This window comes from Protopterus annectens, chromosome 12.part0 (assembly GCF_019279795.1).
Source record: "Protopterus annectens isolate FY-2018-M chromosome 12.part0, PAN1.0, whole genome shotgun sequence".
Lineage (NCBI taxonomy): Eukaryota > Metazoa > Chordata > Ceratodontiformes > Protopteridae > Protopterus > Protopterus annectens.
Window position 1 is genome coordinate 250,158,079 of NC_056746.1, and position 22,163 is coordinate 250,180,241.

Here is a 22,163-nt window from a genome sequence, read left to right on the forward strand (position 1 = left end):
AAAATATATTTCAGAAGTTGCCTAGAACTGGAATTCGTAAAACTGTTAAACACTTTTACATTTGAAACCTGTAATTATTTATTTTTCCAGAAAATAGAAAGAACTCTTAGCTCTAGACATTCTGTCTTCTTGATACAACAGAGATAACACAATTGTAAACAATTTCAGCTTAATTTCTTTAGGGTTTGTAAGTTACATTCCAGCTTTACCATCAAAGTATACATTTACATAGGCATACAGTTTATACACATTTCTGCTCTTTTCCAGGGGTACACTGTGGTTACAGTCTTGAAGCTCAATACAGAACATACAGTTCAACACACACTTCTGCGCCAGTTGTTTAATATACACATAACATATAGTTTTCTTACATTTGTAAGACAAGCATACAAAATCACTATTCAGAAATGACAAAAAATCTACAAAATTCCAGCTAGCTGGGCTGGCAGCCTTCACAATCCCCCCCTGAAAACACCAGCTAGTTTTTCAAGTGACCATTGAGAAACGTTGCTTGAGAGGATTGAAACTATCCGGGAATACCTTAACCCCATTCCCTGTCTTCAGAGCCCATCTGCGGTGGCATTGCCCCACTGCGGTGCTGCACTGCCATATCATATTCCTGCAACCCTAGGCTCCACCTTAGTAACTTGGCATTTTGCTGGCTGGCAAGATGTAACCATGTTAGGGGATTATGGTCTGTAACTACAGTGAATTTTCTTCCACACAGATAAGGCTGAAGTTTCTGCAGTGCCCACACTATGGCTAAGCATTCCTTTTCTACAGCTGCATAGCATTCCTCCCTTGGTTTAAGCCTACGACTGAGATAAGCCACTGCATTCTCTTATCCCTCTGGCCAAGTACTGCACCCACCCAAATTCTTTACTGTAATCTGGACTGGCTAACACAGAGGAGTCCTCCCAAAGCTCCTTTAAGCTTCTGAAATGCCTACTCACATGCTGGGGTCCACACTACCTTATCTGGCCTGTTTTTCCTTGTCAGGTCTGTCAGGGGAGCAGCTATGGTACTATAATTGGGGACAAACTTTTTGAAGTATCCTGCTGTCCCTAAGAATGCCCTCACCTGCTTTCTGGCAACAGGTGCAGGCCATGCCTGAATGGCTTCCACTTTGGCAGGTTCTGGTTTGATCTTACCACTCCCCACTCCATGTGTCTCAGGTAGGAGACCTCTGCCATACCCACCTGACATTTGCTGAGCTTAATGGTCAACCCTGCCCTCTGTAGTCTGCCCAGCACCTCCCTGACATGCTGAAGGTGCTCGTCAGGAATGGCGGTAGTTGGCAATATCATCTAGGCAAGCAACGGAAAAATCTCCTGCTAGGATACGATCTACCAGCCTCTGGAAAGTCGCTGAGGCATTTTTCACCCCAAAGGGCATCTTTGTGAACTCATACAAGCCAAAAGGAGTCACAAAGGTTGACCTCTCTCTAGCACTGGGAGTCAAGGGCACCTGCCAGTAACCCTTGGTAAGATCAATGGTGGTAAGACACATAGCCCCACACAGCTGCTCTAGGGCTTCATCTGTCCTAGGTATGGGATAAGCATCCGACTCTCTGTGTCTATTTAATTTCCTATAGTCCACACAGAACCTGGTGCTGCCATCCTTCTTTGGTACCAGCACCACTAGGGAGGCCCAGGGACTGCTGGACTCCTGAATTAACCCTAGTTCAAACATTTCCTGTATCTCATCCCTCAAAGTCTGTTTGACTCTCTCAGGCACCCTATAAAGGGCCTGCTTAATAGGCCTTTGGGGTCCTGTATCCACATGGTGCCACACCAGGTGGGTGCACCCTGGTTTCCCAGTAAACATGTCCCCAAACTTTTGTAACACTGCTTGGATTTCTTGAACTTGGGTAGGGGTTAGCTGCTGGGACACTGCTACCCCTTTTACTGATGTGCCAGTCCGAGCCTCACTGAGGAGTTTAGTCACCAGATCCCCCTCAAGACTCTTTCTGCAATCCATTGCAAATACTCAGCACAAGGGCCTCCTTATCATGGTAAGGTTTCATCATGCTAACATGGTACAATTTGTACCCCTGCCTCCTGCCTAGCGGTTCTACCATGTAGTTAAAATCACTGACCTTCCCTACCACCTTGTTGGGTCTCTCCCAAGCTTCCTGCAGCTTGTTGTGTCTGACAGGAATGAGAAGCATTACCTGCTGCCCTACAGCTTACTATCTAGCTCCAGCATTCCTGTCATACCAGACCTTTTTCTAGTGTTGTGCTTCTGCCAAGTTCTCCTGGGCCATGCCCATGATTTCCCTGAGCCTTGTCCTGAGATTTAGGACATATGCCACAGCAGACTCCTTCTGGGATTACACTCACCCTCCCACTCATCTCAAATGAAATCTATACGGCCCCTCCCAAAGGGTTACCAATTCTACTGTGTAATGTTACTATTATCCAAATGGTAAGTGTGACCAGCAGCAAGGCTATTTAAGAGTGGTCTGTACAGTGCTACCAAATACATATCAAAGTATTCTAAGAGTTTAAATATCTCTAAACAAACCAACCATAATTAAAAGGTTTAAATATATTTAATCATAAATATATATACTCAATACAGTAACAACATAGTTTAGAATCACAGGAAATATTTTAAAACACTACAGGACAGTCTCACAAATGCAGAAAACATATAAACTAATCTTGCTATATTCCTATCTATCTCTAAGAGAAATCACTGTACCTAAATATTACTTATAGAGCAAGACAAGCGCTGATGACAGGATGTTGACAGATCCAAAGAAAAATACAAAATGCACAGACTCACTAAGCGACAGTCCTTAAATTAATATCAAAACTTTACTGCTGGGTCATCTAGATGACATCAGGTTTTACCTCTTATCATGCGTTCCGGACCCAAAATCCGGACAATACCAAGAAAGGAGGGGGGGTATCCATATTCATCAAAGACACCCACACCTCAAGACTGGTGGCAACGCACGATGCATCGGAGACCATCCAGGTACAATTAACCATAGGCAAGACTGCTCTGCAAATTGTAGCATGTTACAGGCCACCCTCACAAACTCAGGAACCTCACATGGCCTTCCTGAAAACACTAGAGGGGATAAATGTACCACCAAACACCATCATACTAGGTGACTTCAATTACCCTAATATAGACTGGGAACACTACTCAAGCCCAAACAGCCTAGCCCAAAAGTTCCTGGAATTCATAAACTCAAATGCCATGGAACAACTAGTCACCATCCCCACAAGAGGAGAAAACATACTTGATCTCATCATCACGAACATGGGAGCACAATGTTCAACACCGGAAGTATACCCCTCACTGGTGAGATCAGATCACAAACTAATCTCGCTGGAGGTCCTCATCCCACCCCCACCTGAAATAAAAAAGACCACATTAAAGAACTTCTCGAAAGCCGACTTCACACTTCTAAAGACTAGTGTGGTCTCCTTTAAGGCCCCCGAGCCGGCAGAAAACAGTACTCAAGCCGCTGAATCACTTACAAATGCCTTCTACCAGCACCTGCAGGACTGCATGGATAAGGCAATCCCAAGCAAAACAAAGACTCTTTGTACCAAAGGCAAGCGTCCAGTCTGGTGGACCCCAGCCATAAACAAACTCTACAACAAAAGGAGGAAGCTACTACAAGATAGAGCAAAATCCTTAAAAGGTAAGACACCCTTGATCACTATAAGTAAAAACTAAGAGCTCTCATAAAATCATCCAAAGCAAATTTTGAGAAAAAATAGCTAAAGACTCAAAAGACAATCATAAGGCCTTCTTTAGCTATGTTAGAAACCTGGGAGGAAACTCCCAGATATGCTCAGAACTAGTTCAAAATGATGTGAAGATTACTGATCCTACAGACATTGCCAACATACTGGCTGACAGGTTCAGTGCAAACTTCTCCCCTCCCCAAAAGGAGAGATATCTATACCAAGCGATTGCAGCCCCCAAACATCTCCAACGCCCAAGTGAGAACTGCTCTCTCCAAAGCAAAAACACAGCATCCATGGGACCTGATGGTGTCCCCGGCTGTGTGCTCCACGAACTCAACGAGGAATTAAACCCACAGCTAGGACAGCTGTTTAATCATAGTCTTACCTCTGGATACGCACTCCAGGAGTGGCGCACTGCAACTGTGGTCCCACTTCACAAAGGCGGTGCCTCCACCGACCCTGGAAATTACCAGCCCATTAGCTTGACAAGCCTTATCTGCAAAGCCATGGAGAGGATCATAATGGACCTCATAAATAAAGACATAGGGAATTTGCAGACTTTGGATCCATCCCAGTTTGGCTTTGTCAAAGGCAGATCATGCCTTCTAAACTTGGTTGACTTTTTGAAACAGTCACCAAAGCCATTGATGAGGGAAAGGCAGTCCATACAGCCTACCTCGATCTGGCGAAGGCCTTCGATACAATACCCCACTCGGGTATCATTGAAAAACTCATCAGCTTAAATGTTAACCCATACATCACAAGATGGGTTGCAAACTGGCTGAGTGACAGAACCCACAGGGTCAGAGTTGCTGGCGCCATGTCTGACTCAAAGCCTGTCACAAGTGGTGTACCACAGGGCTCAGTCCTGGGCCCACTCTTGTTTGGCATCTACTTTTCCAAGTACAAGCAAACACAGGAGGGTTATGGCTGACAAAGTTTGCAGATGACTGCAAACTGGGCCATAGTAGAAAACACATCTGACACAGATATCCTTCAGAAGGGTCTCACAGAAATGGATAACTGGTGCCAGAGCCATGGCCTAAAGTTAAATGCCAAAAATGCATAGTCATACCCTTCGGGAAAAACAAGGTTACCCCTAGCTACCAAATAGGTGGCAATCCACTGAGCACAGAAGAAGTTATCAGGGACCTGGGGACCCAGGTTGATAGTAGTCTGTCATTCGACACCCATGTAGCTAAAGTAGTTAGGAAGACCTTCTACATTGCCCACCTTATCATGAAGGGATTCTCATCTAGATCAAGGGAGGTCATAGTCTCCCTATACTCATCACTCATCAGACCAATGATTGAGTACAATGCCCCATTCGGAATGTATCTGACCCGACACTTGCAGCAGCTGGAGAGGCCACAAAAGTTCCTCACCAAAAGGATAAAGGGTCTCAAACATCTGTCCTATGCTGCCCGACTGAAAGAACTCCAGCTCTATTCAGTCGCCACCGCTTGCTCAGAGGTGACCTTTGCCTAACATACAAGGCCATGTCAAACCCAGATTTGATGAATATGCTTCACCTCAAAAAATCTAGATCCGTCAGAGCCACAAGGGCGGGAGACTTAAACCTTGACACGGCTATTAATAGGACGTGCTGGAGGGATAGATTCATCACCCAAAGACTCCCTATGCTGTGGAATAAAATCCCGGTATATGTGAGGCAGAGCACCTCGCTGGCCTTGTTCAAGAGAAATCTTGACCAATGGATGGGAGATCGCAGATATACCCCAGGGATTACCTCAGTGTCACTGCTCAACAGAGGCACAGCAAAATAATGGGTATAGTTCCCCATACTAAAGGGGTGGCGTAAGCCACAAAACTATGGGCTAGGCTTGTAAATGCCCTCGGGCAGATAGCCTAGTATGAACCTATGAACCTAATCACTATTTGACACATGCCTTTAGTTCCCAGGCTAACAGACAGCAACAAAATTTAACTTTTCTTTGTGAAAAACACTTATCTTTCAAAAGTTGCCTAGAACTGGAAGTCGTAAAACTGTTAAAATACTTTTACATTTGAAACCTATAATTATTTCTGTTTCCAGACAATAGAAAGAACTCTTAGCGCTAGACATTCTGTCTTCTTGCTGAAACAGAGATAACACAATCGTAAGCAATTTCAGCTTATTTTCTAGAGGGTTTGCAAGCTAACTCTGTATGTTTCAGCCTTTACCATCAAAACATACATTTGCAAAGGCATATCATTTATACACATTCCTGCATTTTCCCAGCAGGGTACACTATAGTTACATTCTTGAAGCTCAGTACAGACCATACAGTTCAACACACACTTCAGCACCAGTAGTTTAATATACACATAGCATATAGTTTTCTTATATTTGTAAGACAAGCATACAAATAATTACTATTCACAAATAACACAGAATTATCTACAAAATTCCAGCTAGCTGGGCTGGCAGCCTTCACAGTCACTACGGTCTTGGGTTGAGGTAGAATGAAAGTGCGGCCTTGTAGAACCTGATCTGATTGAATCCTCCACCAGAGGTATCTCTTGCATGCCTGAGATATTCTTATTTGTGCTAACTTTCATTTTCTTGACCTGGAATCTGACAGTCTGCACTATTGAGAGAGGAAGAGAAGCTGTCACTGATAATGTATTGAAGACAGCTCCTATGAATTCCAAGGTTTGAGTTGGATGTAGCTGACATTTCTTGCAACTTACAGTTATCCCCAGAAGAGAAAAATCTGAATTACCTGATCTTTTGCTCTTGTTAGTAGATGCTAGGTCGGGGCTGTAATGAGCAAGTTGTCTAGATATGGAAACACTCAGAATCCCTGCAGGTTCAAGTGAGCTGCTACCACTGCCATACATTTGAACACCCTGGGGGCTGTGGTGAGGCCAAAGGGAAGTGCTCTGAACTAACAATGACTGGCTGCCAGCCAGAAGCGTAAATATTTTCTGGACTGTCTGTTCATTTTAATGCGATAGACCTCCAAGATGTGTACTACTGAGCACGTCCAGTTGACTTTGCACAGGGGAATTGTGACCATCCTAAACATTGTACTTCAAAACTGACTTGATCAAGGTGCTATGATCCAAAATTAGTCTCCAGTTCTCCGTTTTCTTTGGCACTAAAAAGAATCTTGAGTAAGTTCCGGATTCTATCTGGTCTAGTAGGACCACATGGATGACTCTTTTTCTAGAAGCTTTTTCATTTCTACTCCAGAGCACATTAGCCTCCCCTTCACTGCACTGCAGACAACAGGAAACAAAATACTGAGATTCATTCAACTGAGTGACACAGCTGGACATCACCGTGTTGCACTAAGTAAATACAACTGGATTCCCCATCACAGTGACAGCATCACTGTTACTAAACACACATCTAAAATTACTGCATGACAGATACTGCCCCCTCTGCAATACAGGCTGGCTTTCAAGGAACAATCTTAAATGCTCTTCCAAGCACTAAAGGAATTTCATTAATTAAGCACCATTTCAAACTTTTCATTACTAAAAGAGCTTTTTGCCAACATGCAGCAAAATGTTGGATTATTATCCCATACAATAACAAACAAATTGACAAGGTAGTTCATTGCAAGTAAAAATGTAATAAATAATATGCTCAATGAAAGTACATGAACATGATTTTACAGATCGTAATACACTTCATACTTCTTCAGGTCTTTGTGTACCTGCAACTATGAACAATAGCTACTAGTTCAGCTATCATCATCCCTTGTTGCACCTCTTTGGCAAACGTACTTTGCAAATATATTTTATAAACAGTGCCAGTAATCAATCCCCAATAAGACTCCCCACTGGCACAGCTATACAGTTGAAATCTCAGCTGAATGGCCAAGCCAAGACCTCCAGCACCCTCACTGTCTAACCAGTGTTTCATGTCCCTGCCCATGTAGCCGACATATACACTCTCAAGCTTGACTTGTGCATGCACTCGCACACACACGTGCACACCTGGGAAAGGCTTTCACAGGTTTACTAGTATGCCCCATTTTTCCCAGACTATAAGGTAGTTATCACTGCCACCAGCCAGCTCCTTAACAGCTACTTTAAGGCCCTTAACAAAGAGTGTCTAATCTTACCATGTAATGCTGCTATTAATACAAATGGTAGTTTAACCAAGAGCAAGGCTATTGGGAGTGACCTACACAGTGTCACCAAATAAATATTCAAGTACTCTCAGAGGTTAAATATCATACGAAGATCAGCCACAATGAAAGTTTTAAATATATTTAACAATAAATAATAAAAGAAAAGACAATACTAAATATGCATTCACAGTGACATCAGAGTTCAAAAACCGTAGGAAATATTTAAAACACTGCAGAACAGTCTCAAATAATACAGTAGTTAACTTACTTATGGTCAAGGCAAATGGTCCAAGACAGAATACAGAATGCTGTCTCTCTCTCTCTCTCTCTCTCTCTGAGAGTTCTCAAATTAATATTTCTAATATTACTACTGGGCTAGCTTGCAGAATGACAATTTCTTGTCATCTAACGTCATCTCCAGGCCCAAAACAACCATTGATGGCAGCTGGTGGCATTTAGCATCTACATGTAAAATACATAGACAAGGGCTTTTCATCAGATCTTTGGCAAATGCTTGAAGTCAAAATAATAAAACACTTCCAAAACAATACAGAAAACTTCTCAGCACAGACATTGTATCTCCTTGCTGCCATAAAGTAATTGAATTTCAGCTATTTTTCTGAAGTTTTGTTGGACTGAAGTTGACCTCCTCTATTCCAGGTTCCACTGTTAAAATATATACATCTAAACAGTTACAATAGGGCATGCACATTTCTGTACTTTTTCAGTAGGGTACACTGGGGTTACATTTCAAGCACTTTGCCAAAACATTTTCAATACACACTTCTCGACCAGCAGTTCTATTACATTTGTAACACAAGCATCTTATTATGAAATCTTGTTGCTATTTACAAATGACATATAATTATTTACAAAATTCCAGATAGCTGTGCTGGCAGTATCTCCTTTCGTGACAACTTCAATGCACGTATGCAGCTAAAATACATGCAATGCATACTGGCTAAATGCTCATATGTTGTTCAAAAAAATGTTATCTTTTTGTTATGATTGTCCCTGCCTTCTTGACCCAGGATATAGCTGAAAAGTGTATATGTACCAATTCAATTACCCGGTTAAAAATGTAATAAATAAATACATAAATACATACATACATACATACATATGTACATAAAATCAGAACATGTTCATTTTTCAGGAGGGATTCTGCTGCAATTCCCACTTTATTCAAAGCTCATACAACTCATTAAAAAAATGATGTATCCAGCTACTGACTACATTAAACTACTAGATGGTATAAAAGAACTTCTTCACCACTACACTGCCAGAACAAAAAAAAGTATTCTACAATACTAGACCATGTGATTGCTTTTAGTATGCCACCCAAAATAATTCATATGGAGCCCTGACCTCCAAGAAATTTCATATGTAATGCACCCAAAGTACAGTATCATACTGCAAAGCCATTATCGGTAGAGCAACTTATGATGTAATTAAACAAATGTCCTTCTAATGCAAGCCACCATCACCATTTTATTTACCTGTTTTACTAACTGAGCAGGCTGAGTGGTACATGGACTCTTCAGCAACAGAGACGGCATGGGCCACAGACAGAATAAAGTTGCAACAGAGACGGCATGGGCCACAGACAGAATAAAGTTGCAACAGAGACGGCATGGGCCACAGACAGAATAAAGTTGCAACAGAGACGGCATGGGCCACAGACAGAATAAAGTTGCAACAGAGACGGCATGGGCCACAGACAGAATAAAGTTGCAACAGAGACGGCATGGGCCACAGACAGAATAAAGTTGCAACAGAGACGGCATGGGCCACAGACAGAATAAAGTTGCAACAGAGACGGCATGGGCCACAGACAGAATAAAGTTGCAACAGAGACGGCATGGGCCACAGACAGAATAAAGTTGCAACAGAGACGGCATGGGCCACAGACAGAATAAAGTTGCAACAGAGACGGCATGGGCCACAGGCAGAATAAACTAGCAACAGAGACGGCATGGGCCACAGGCAGAATAAACTAGCAACAGAGACGGCATGGGCCACAGGCAGAATAAACTAGCAACAGAGACGGCATGGGCCACAGGCAGAATAAACTAGCAATAGAGACGGCATGGGCCACAGGCAGAATAATCTAGCAACAGAGACGGCATGGGCCACAGGCAGAATAAAGTAGAATAATGAGAAACTGATTAAGTCATTCATTTGCCAGTACATAACAGAAGGAGAAAAAAAAACATATGTAAAGTTTAGAACAGTTAAGTCATTAGCAGTGGCAATACAAATATCAGTACAGTACTATAGACATTATATAATCTACAAATTTGTGTGTACATATGTGAATGTACTTGTAACATAATATTAACATACTCACAGATGAACAAAGGGGAAAATAACAAAAAAAGGTTGAGGCAAAAAGGGAAATGACAGCAGGACAGGAAAAAAAAAAAAAGACAGTGATGGATGCTGAGCTGGAAGAAGCAAAGATGACGGGGGCAGGAAGGTGTAGCTGGGATAGTTTACAGTATCCTCATCACCCCCAAAATTTAAGACTGCCGTTCTTATTTAATGTATTCACTGAAAGATCCTAGAGGCAGTCAGCACAGTCTCTGATGAACAAGAAAATGTCTAGTGAAGAGGAAGAAACTAAAGATGACACATACCAACATACAGATTTTTTCAGAATTTTCAAAAGTAATAAGCCATCATAAGCAAGTCTGTATACGACATAGGTTCATAGTTTAGTACTAGGCTAACTGCCCTTGTGGGCCATTTTAAGCCTAGCCAATTGCCCCAAGTGAGAATCTAACCCTGCACCTTGTGTCTGTAAGGTAAACACCTTAACCATTATGCCAACCATGTAAATGAAAACATAAGCAACAGTTTGTATACTTCAGGCTCATGACTTGTTTCATCTTGTACACACATATTATACTCCATGTCATGTATTTTAATGAATCTAACACTATGCTGAAAACAAACACTACCAAACTGGATGTTATTGTTAATCAAAATAAGCAGAAAATAAACTAATGTACCCATCCCTTCCCTTAGCACTAAGTTTACAGCTATATATAATCCCCCTTTTAACCACTTCTACTGGTTTCCCAACCATACAGTCCCTCCATTTCGACATCAATATTTATTCACTCATTATTTCAAATACCCATTTTATCCTATTCACAGTCACAGGAGAGCTGAAGCATATCCCAGCGGACAACATGTGAAAGGTCTGGAGCCAGCCCTGGATGGAATACTACTGCACTACAGAATGCACATACACACCACTACAAGTAATTTGGGGGATAGTCAAAACACCAACCTGTATAACCACTCTAACAAAAATCCACATAGCTACATGGAAGATATGGAGACTCAGTACAGAAGAAAAAGTTACCTCAAACAAACTGAAGAAGGCTTAAGGACTAGAAACAAAATACGTAAAAGCAAAATCCCATTTACAGAGAAACATAACTGTCACATTAAATGCGTACTTATGCAGAAGACCTGCTCCTGCTGCCAAACTCTTATTTACTTAAAGCAACTGAATTTATGAACTTTGCTATTATTACCATTACCTCGAAGTACTGAAACAATGGAACATGAAGTGTCTTGGTCAGCAAGTGCTTAGCACCCAGCAGTACATGCAAGGAAGAAAAGTTGCTTTAAAATGTTGAATTAAAGAAACATTTTTAGAATATTTTACAGTTAAGTAGACGTTCATGACACGTGACCATAAATAACAGATTGCACCACTCCTGAGTTTTAAAAGCATGTAAAGTTTATAGGAGCGGCCTTAGGTCAACTGGTGCCCTAGGCAAAAGGGCTCCACGGCGCCCCTACCACACCATCTGGTGCCCCCATACAGGTCTACCTACACCAAATAAATACTGGAAAAGTGCCCCTGCTACAGTGGCACCCTAGGCAGCTGCCTAGTTGGCCTATGCCTAAGGCTGGCTATGTGTGAGTGTACAGATTCTGGCTGCGAAACAGTGAGGGAATTATGTGAAAGAACAAATAATCTACTTGGTGTGGTGCATGTGTTAACAGCAACTGAAGTTCAGTGATTTAGCATAAAAATATGCACACACATAATTTTACTACAGCAATTAGTTTGTTTTGCAAAGTTATTCAAAAGTTATCCATTTCTAATCAGAACTTGAAATATATTAAAAAAAGGTTATGATCTCACCATTACAGCATAAAACCCTTTTTTTTACTAAGCTATGGGTGGGATTCTTCACGTAAGATATTCCATAAGATTGTAAAATGCACTCATTTACTTTCAAGAAATATACATGGGCTGAAAATGTGCCTGGACCATGCTTGCCACAGCGAAGATGGCTTCATCTGGTAGCACAGACATTTAAGCAAAGTACTACAGTAACTTAAACTATCAAGATGATAAGTCTGCAAGTATTCAAATTAGCACAATAAGATAATAAGATGTTAAAATGTTGGCATGCAGGTCAATATCAAGGCAAAACATCACAGTGCTAGGTAATGTATTTAACAAAAACAGTTACAAAAGGACTGCAATGTTTCACTGGGACAGACAGTCCAGGGAAACTAAGCTCTTGCCTATCTCTCAACTGTCCAGATTTTGGCAGAACGTCCAGATTTTTGGCTCATATTTCTATTCTGTTCCTCACAAAATTGGTGGTTTTCTGGCAAATCACTGAGAAGATCCGAGGACTAAAGTCACTAAATAATGACACATATTTCAGTTTCAGAATTCACATCCTTCAGAAAATGTATATCAAAACAAACTCAGTTACTCAAGCAACTTTCTAAGTTTATAAGAGCACTACTTAAAATATGTCAATATTTTTGGGCCTTTGCCCCCTTTTTACTGGGCTTTGTACAGATTTCTTGCACCAAGAGGTTGAGAGGTATGTTTGTTAGAAGTTAGACAAGAGAACCGGTGTCAATCAAGAACAGCAGCGACAGTAGCAGTCCTGATTATGCACAAAAGGTGTGTAGTAAAACGCAATGCAAATTCAACAGGTACATGACACCTATCTCGTGCTCGAATTGACATGGCTATGGTACTACAGGACGATCAAAGTATAACATAAGGGATGCAATACAAGCGGTTTGTTAATTTAGATGGAGTAACTCATCATTCCCACAGCTCTGAAATATCCAAAATCCTGTGTCCCAGCTCACAAGAATCTACACACAGCAATAAGAATTAAAAATCTATAAACACAATTACATTTAAATACAATATTATTTAGAAATACACATTAATACATGTTTACCGCAAAACAGAGATGGATTATACCATTAAGTGGTAATAATGTTTTATATTTTCTCCCCTTACCCCCACTGAAAATGAGCTTCTATCCAGTCGGAATTTCCTGGTAGTCAAATGTCAATGAATAAATAAAATAAGCAATTGCTGGCATTTACCCCTCTTTATTATGAAATGTGTTTTTGCTTTTGACCTGTCAGACCTGGATAGGTAGACATCAATACTGTCAGTCCATCTTGGGACTACAAACAAAAGTTGCAACTTGCATTAAGAATTGCTCATCTTACTAACTTTTAAGGTTTTATCACTGCAACATATAACTTACGTTCCCCCAAAAGAAGGATCCGTACGTCGCGCTTCATATTGATTCCCTTCACCTCCTACAACAGTTTGGCTTAAGTAAATGGCAGCTAAACTGAAACCAAAGCAAACGTAACATATTCCTTTTCCATGGCAGATACCTCAACACGAACAGCACACTCCAACACGTCCAACAACCAGAGTAGCGGTACAGATTATCACTTCCGGTCTATAAAAACAACTCCGCCTACTTCAAGACTGACGAAATAGATAAGCGCCTACAAGAATTTCCCACCTAAATAAAATGTTTCACATTATTCTCGTTTGCTGCTATCTTCTGGATGCTCGTGCCAAGTGGCTGTAATTTAACGCTCAAGCTCTCATAATCTTCTACGGTATAGTCTATCTCTTCCTCAGGAACCATAAATGGTACTTGAATTAGCAGAGATGAAAATATTACGTTCATACCTTTTTGTGAAAAAACGGTTGCAGTTTACATAAAACGGTTACATAGAGCATCGAGACAGTCACCAGTTGCCTTTAGGAAGCAGAAAAGAGAATACTTTCCTAGTTTGTTCAGAGTATGTATTAATAAGTTTTTTATGTTTGTTAACCGAGATAATATGTTTGAACACAGTCCATTCTCAATGAAAGCCAGGAAAAAGAAGCCACAGTAGTACGGTTGTGTAGTTTGATTATGTTTGAATATATTACCCACATACTACAATAGAGACACAGATGATCTTCATATTCTAGATCCGTAAAATATAGTGATAGGGTTACTAGAACCCCTTAATATTGAGTTACCCATAAGGAACCTATGTAGGCTTACTTCAAATATTTAACGTATTTGCACTCAAGAACTCAAACGACCAAGATTATCTTTGGCAATATCAGGACACTTGGCTTTAATATTGCATGTGGGAGTATATTTCTCAACTGTCTAGAATTTCGCAGAATGTGTGATCTCTGTCTCATAAAATTTGTGGTTTTCTGACATATCACCAAAGACTGAACTGGAGCATTTTTTAACATTCTTTGTCCTATTATTATTAGTTTTGTTTAGAATTCTTGCACCAAGAGTGTGAGTGCATACCCCTCAACATGCAGACATTGAAAACCGGAACAAAGGCCCTTGAAAACTAGGCACATCCAGCTAACATCTGGACATCTAATTAGCATAACATTTGAATGCCAGCTATCACATAACTTTTCATGCATCCAGTAAAAATGTGTTTCTAGTACTTATAAACACACACTCAAAAAAACAGTAACAAAAGTAAAGAAAATAATATATGTAGACTTTAATGAAGTGTATTGCAAAATTCTTTCACACAAGGTAATTTATTTTTGCTTCAGAAAAGAGGCAGATGCAAGGTGTGTGTCATCTTTCTTTAAATTTTTGTTGCCACTAGTATCTTAGTCTTGTAGTATGGTTTTGTATATACTAGACAGCTTCAAAAATATGTGATGGAGAGGATTCAGAAAATTGTGAAGGAATGAATCAAGCTTGAGAAAAAGAGATACACTTCCAAAAATAGGGACATCCTGTGCAGGGGTAAATCAGGCCTGAAAATAAAAACATTCCTTTGAAACAGGAACATTTGGGAGGTCTGGTTGAGTGGTATGGCTGGAGGTATGAGAAGCAAAATTATTGTGTATGTACTTTTTGTATAGTGTAACTTTAACTTTTGGCATTACACAAGGTTTATAATTTAATACTTTTCTGAGTGTTCTGACACCAGAACATATATCTGTATAGTAAAAAAGAGAAATGCTGAAAAAAAATTCCAAGTATACAATTACAATTGAGTGAGAAATGCAATAAATTTGCCACTGTATACTGATGTGAGTGACAAATACAATAATACACATCAGTATACAGTAGCAAATTTATTGCAAGTGTTGAGCAGTTTTGCTGACTGACAGTTTGCTGTTTATTGCAGTTTGTGTAAAGTGCACAGACCCTTAGTTTTATTTGCTCAGCATGCATCAAGCAGTGTAATCAAGAAGTACAGAAAGTCTAGCTTTCAGGGACATCAAGTATGACATGGTGCTGAATGAAATGGCTGCCGTGCCCCTTTCCATGAGATCTTAAAATAGTGATGAATTCCCAGCAATGGAAACAATTGAAGTGAAAGTTTAGCTACAAAACATAACTGACTGTCAAAAAGAGAAATAAGAAAGGAACAAGTAAAATGAAATCTAGGAAGCCCAAAAACATTCACTTTAACTTTGAGACACTTGCTAAGATTGAAAGAACCAAAAGAAAACAAACCAAAAAAAAGAAATGGAGATCACAGAATTATAAGACAAAATAGATAAGCCATACACAGAAATTCTAAGAACTAAGCCAATATATAAACCGAGAAAGGAGATGCTGCCAATAGGGATGACTGCAGGTAGGGGTACAGTTAGCAGGCAAGGTGGGGCTGGAATTTACTGAAAAAAAATGGCTAAGGAACCAAAGTATTAAGAGCAAATAACTAGACGGAGAAAGGTAATAGAGTGGAATGAGGCCAGGAAGATGGGACTGCAGGTTAGAGATTGCCTTCCCTATCAGGAATTGATATCAGAGTATAGGCAAAGAAAAAGGATAGGGGAATCCTGTAGATCAGTGTGTGTGTGTGTGTGTGTGTGTGTGTGTGTATATCTCTTTAAGAAGCTATCCAAGGGCTCACACAAGTGTATGAATACTGAGCACATGCGAGCCTGACTACCATTTTGTAGTAAGCTGTTGCGATGTAAGCATGTATGTCTGTAAAGTCAGTCTGTTAATCAGTTTGTTTACATTTTATGAGTTAATCAGTTTGTTTACATTTTATTATGCTGCTATCTATTCTGATGTGTTTTTATGTAATAAAGCATCTAAACGAACTACCCCGCCTGTTTGTCATCTGTGTTAAGAGGGACTAGCGACATGATGTTAGAAGAGGCATGGCTAAAAATGACTCGTTGCCAGAAAGAGTTCCAGTTTGAATAAGAGATGCATCCAGTTAGTATTGGAGGAATATAAAGGAGTGGATCATCCTAAAATTTCAGATGTTAAAACTTGTTCAAATGATTTCTTATTCACAAAATCTGAAACGAAGCATACAGAACCCTCTAAATGATATCTGAACAAACCAAGATGTCCGATATTGAGAGAAATCTTCAAATTATTAAGGAAATGTTTGAAATAAAGTCCGAATTGCATAAAACAAATAAAATAAAAGGAAACAACCGCATTTTCGCTAAGCACATATTTTTCGTATTAGTTAAAGATGTCTGAGTTATCAGAAGTTTATGAAGTGTTTGCACGTCTGTGTAGTATTACAGTACAGTTATTTCACAAAACACATCCATTTTTTTTTTTTTTTTTTATTTAACATTTGTTGACCGGGAATGTCTGACTAGGTTCCACAGAGCCTGGTTTCAGCGGAGGCCCGGGGAGAAATGCACCAGATGCATGTCTTTGGAAAACATTTCAGAGCATATTTCATAAAGTGCAGCATTTCAAAGAGTTTATTGTGCATTTGAATGTTATTACAAGTTCTTTCAACACATAGCAGCATGTTCATACATAATTTCACAGGCCATATTTTCAGTGTGTTTTTGCATACTTTGTTGGCATGGCAGATACATTTCAAAAACCCAGTGCACTTGTGCTTTACAATAAAATTGCAGAGAACTGTTGAGTGTTTGACCAAAGAGTACGATGTTTTCATACAGGCTGCATTTTCTGATAAAGATGAGCATACAAAGGCATTTATTCTGCTTCGTTTAGCTGGGTCAGAAGCCGTTGAGAGGGAGCATTCTTTTGTGTATGCACCTGCTAATCTATGCAGGAGAGGTGGAAACTGTCATATTGTTGTACCGACTGAGTCAAGGGATGCTTGAAATGTAAATTTAGAGAAATATGTAACCCTCAGACGAACATTACAATGGAAATGCACTTATTTTACAGAAGGGATCAAAAGCCTGTTGAAACTTTTGCAGCATATGTAACTAATTTGAAAAACATGCAGATTTGGTGATCTAAGGGATGTGTTGATAAAAGACATCCTTGTGTGTGGTATTAAAGATGATACTGTGAGAAAAATATTTCATTGTGTGACAGTGACAACTTTGAATAAGGCCATTGCGATTTGTCAGATATACAAACTGAAAAGCACACAGATATGCTTACAAATGAGAAATGCATGCTTACAGTAACCTCTAAAGCTCATGTTGATAGTATGCAGCACATGGTTAAAATAAACAGGCCCAAGCACATGGCAGCAACTGTATCCCCTGCAGCACTCTCTGATAAATCCCAGAGCAAGGGAACATTTCAAGAAACAAGTTAATCAATTAAAAAGCTGTGACCCTAATCTCTCCTTTGATAATCACATTGGCAAAGTGGTTAGAAAATCCTTCTGTGTGGCCCACCTAACCACAAAAGGGTTTGCATCCAGATCAAAGGAGGTCATTGTGCCCCTCTACTCATCACTCATCAGACCCATCATAGAGTACAACGCCCCATTTGGGATGTACCTTACAAGACACATGCAACACCTGGAAAGACCACAGAAGTACCTCACCAAGAGGATCACTGGCCTCAAACAGATGCCCTATGCAGCTCAACTGAAGAAACTCCAGCTGTACTCCGTTGCATACCGCCTACTCGGAGGTGATCTCTGCCCGACATACAAGGCCATGTCCAACCCAGAATTGATGGACATGCTCCACCTAAAGAAAACCTTATCCCCTCGAGCAACATGCTCTAGGGATCTAAACCTCACCACAACAATAAATAGGACGTGCTGGAGGGATAGATTCCTGTCTCAGAGACTTCCCATGCTTTGCAACAAGATTCCAATCTACATTAGGCAGAGCTCCTCGCTAACACTCTTCAAGAGAAACCTTGACGAGTGGATGTGAAACAGAAAATTTACCCCGGGAATCACTTCAGTGGCTCTGCTGGACAGAGGCACAGGGAATTAATCTTAGGGGGTTGTGAAAGCCAAAACATTCTGGCTAGGCTTATAAATGCCTTTGGGCAGATAGCCTAGTACCTACCTATGACCCTATTTTTTATGTTGATGGTGTGTCAGTGTTTAGTGAAATAGTAAATGCAGTAGATTTATGGGCCATGAATGTAGTATTTTATACTGTTTGGATAAATGGCAAATGCATAGAGCTCAAAGTTGACACAGGTTCAAAGTGCAGTGTTATGTCAGCAGAAATATTTGCTAGATTATACAATGGTGAAAGGCTTGATTTGGCAAAGGGTGAGAAGCTTGTTGCTTATGGTGGTGAAGAGATTCAAACCGAATCTGGTAGAAGCTGCAACTTATTTTATTTGGTCAAGAGGCACATTCAGTCATTATTAGGGTTCAGGGACAGTTTGAAAAATGGGACTGCTTTCATTTAACAAGGAAGTCCACCAAGTTAGCTTAAAATACCATTATTCTAATTTCACAAAGTATATTTTTTCTACCTATGCTGATCTTTTCAAAGACAAACTAGGCAAGTTTCCAGTTGTGTACTCCATGAAGTTAGACCTGGATGCCAGTCCAGTTATTAGGCCAGCCTTGAAAGTTCCAGTAGCTATGCATAACAGACTTAAAGCCAAGCTATATAAAATGGTGCAACAAGGTGTGATTTGTCCAGTAGAACAAACTGAATGGATATCTTCCATGGTGGTAGCTCATAAGAAAAACTCAAATGACATCAGAATATGTATTTATCTATGAGATTTAAACAAGGCACTGAAGAGACCTCATCATCCAATACATACAGTCAAAGAAGTAGTTGCTGTTAGGCCAAATGCCACTGTTTTTTTTTTTCTGTCTTGAATGCAGAGAGTTAATTTTGGCAAATTTTGCTTGACAAGAAACCACTTTGCTAACTACTTTCAGTACTCCGTTTGGAAAGTACAAATTTCTGAGAATGTCATTTGGGATAAATTCTGCAAGTGAAGTCTTTCAGCATGCAATGGAGCACATTTTTTTCTGGGTATCCCTGTGCTATTATAGTAGATGACATACTAGTTGGATGTAATGGTGAAGCAGAGCATGATAGAAACCTCAAAAAAGTTCTGGAAACAGCACGTCAAAGGAACCTTAAGCTCATTCCACAGAAATGCAGATTCAGGCTATGAGAAGTCACTTATGTTGGTCATTTATTTACCATTTCAGGCTTATGGCCAGACCCTTCTAAGCAAACAGCTCTTCTTGAGATACCAGCTCTAGACAATGTTCAAGCCCTGCAACATTTTCTTGACATGGTTAACTACCTAGGCAAGTTCATTTCAGACTTTAGTCAAATATCAGCACCACTCAGAGAGCTAACATGCAAACATGTATCCTGGTCATGTTTGAAACAGCACCAAAGAGCATTTGATGTCCTGAAACAGAGAATTGCCAGTCCACCAACTCTCAGATACTATGATGTACACAAGTCAGTTATTCTTTCATGTGATGCTTCAAAATTTAGTCTAGGTGCAGTCATTCTACAAGAGGATCAACTTTTACCTATGCATCCAGAACTGTAACCCAAACTGAAATGTGGTATGCTGAGATAGAGAAAGTGCTTTTGGCAATTGTTTGTTTGTTCAAATTTCCATGATCCTATCCAGATCGAAACAGACCACCAACCTCTAGTCACTATTTTGAGTAAGCCTATGCATACAGCTTCAGCCAGATTGCAGTGCATGATGCTGAGATTGCGCAAGTATAATTTCAGTCTTGTCTACAAGAAAGGCAAACTTCTTTATCTTGCTGATACATTATCCAGATTGCCTAGAAATACCGCTGAGCAGTATGAGAATGAGAAACTTGATTTTAAAATCATGGAACTGAGAAATTTTCTTCCACATGTCTTGATGAGGTTAGAAATCATACAGCCGCAGATTCAGTTTTCAGAAGCTCAACCAATTTATCAGACAAGGATGGCCATCAAAGCAATCTAGTTTACCTCAAGAAGTGCAACCTTATTTACCATACAGAGATGAGATTTTGCTTGACAATGGTATTGTCATGAAAGGTCTTAAAGTAATTGTTCCAAAGTCTTTGAAACAAGAGTACATTACTATTGTGAATCATGGTCACACAAAAAGAAGGGCGAGAGGACTAGCATTTTGGCCTTCTATATTACAAGATATTGAAAGAATACTTTCATCTTGTTCAGTATATAATAATACTAAGTCGCATCAACAGAAGGAACCACTTCAACTAAACCAGATTCCTGAACTACCCTGCTCGACAGTAGCCACTGACATTTTCAAATGGAATGGTCAACATTACTTGGTGTTAGTAGACTCATTCAAATTAGTTCGAGATTGACCTACTTACTAATTTAGTATCAAGTACTGTCATTACTATGATGAAGCATCATTTTGCATGGCATGGTAGTCTGCACAAAGTTATTTCTGACAATGGCACACAGTTTACAAGCCAATAGTTCAAAAGATTTGCCAAAGAGAGGGACTTTACTCAGAGTACAGAGTATCCGCAATCAATTGGTTTGGCAGAAGATGCAGTTCAAAGTACAAAACGGTTACTAGAGAAGTCGAAACAGGACAATAGTAATGCTTTCTTGAATCTCAGAAATATTCCTCGTGATAAACATCTTGGTTCACCTGCCCAGCGACTTCTGTTGAGAAAAAACAGAACCATGTTACCAATCAGTAGTCAGTTGTTGGTTCCATGTATCAAGAACAACAGCTGTCTCGTACAAGACAAGTTGAGAGAAAGTAATATAAAATGGTAAATGAGCTTTTGTAAACCCTGGTTCTGGGTTGGATCTAATGTATAAATAGTAGTATAAGCAGTTAAATGGTAAATAAGGATCCAGTCTCCAGGGTAAACTGGGAGTGCACATAATGGTTGTTAAAGGTTGCTTTTGCTCACTTTTCTTTTTAAATAAAGAGATAAAAGGTGTAAAGAAAGTAAGCATAGCTTTCAAATCTATCAGCATAAGAATCAAGGACAAAAGCCAGAATGAACAAGAACAAAAGCCATAAGTCAAGGACACTTTTTAAGTTTCAGTAGTCTGTAATTAGAATTCATCCATCCATAACACCTTTTTCCCATTTTTGGACATGGAGTCAGGTGTCATATCAGTAGTGGCAATCATCTAGTGTCAATATTCACACCACCAGGTGGCTAGTCCTGCCATTGTTGTTCCTCTGTAGCACATGCACACACATACCTATGGCCAGATTATGTGCCCACCTCACCTATTGTATACCTTTGGAATGTGGGAAGAAGCCAGAGTACCCAGACAAAACCCATCAAACAAATGCAAGACATGCCAACCCTGTAAAAATGGCACCCCTGTCAAGAATTGAACCAGAAAACCTGTGCTGTGAGGCAACAAATCTACCAGTTGTACCACTTGAGTGAAAAATTAGCATTGCATTGTTGCATTAATATGCATATCTGAAGAACAAGAAGTGTTTAACTGTCTTATTTTTTCTATATTGACTACTGTTTAGTCACATAATCAGAAATTTTAACAAGGTAGAGCAATATTTTGAGCTAAATAAAATCAAAGATGTTGCTGAAAATCAGGGGCAGTTTAGAGGCAATTATGTTTTAAAAGACAGCATAGCTTCAGCCATTGTATGCTCTTGGTTCACTGTATTGTACAGAGTATGGATAATTGACACATTTCTGAAATATTTGAATGCTATGTTTCTTTTTAATTGTCTTTTTCATAGGTTATTAACATTCACAAAGTAAAGGAATCCCTTCCCAAACTAACAGTGCAACTGAATGCCACATTAGACACATTGAAATGTCTCTCAGCAGCAAGAACATAATTGCATCTAGGCATTGTTTCCATAGCGTTTTTTTCAGGCTT

At 39.9% G+C, this 22,163-nt stretch overlaps 2 protein-coding genes across 3 annotated transcripts in view; one reads left to right on the top strand and one right to left on the bottom strand.

Annotated features, from left to right (window-relative positions):
- Positions 1-13,553, bottom strand: part of LOC122816485 (mitochondrial Rho GTPase 2-like) — a gene marked incomplete in the record, with an annotated part of 1,688,264 nt that extends 1,674,711 nt beyond the window's left edge. The window contains 1 exon segment of the mRNA XM_044089310.1: positions 13,360-13,553. Within this exon segment, the coding sequence (XP_043945245.1) occupies positions 13,360-13,396 (37 nt within the window).
- An 81-nt stretch (positions 13,554-13,634) lies between these two features.
- LOC122816486 (transmembrane protease serine 12-like) overlaps positions 13,635-22,163 on the top strand; it is a 621,927-nt gene continuing 613,398 nt past the window's right edge. For both annotated transcript variants that reach the window (XM_044089311.1, XM_044089312.1), the window contains exon 1: positions 13,635-13,915. The gene's annotated coding sequence lies outside the window, so the exon portion shown is untranslated. The remainder of the gene's footprint in view (positions 13,916-22,163) is intronic.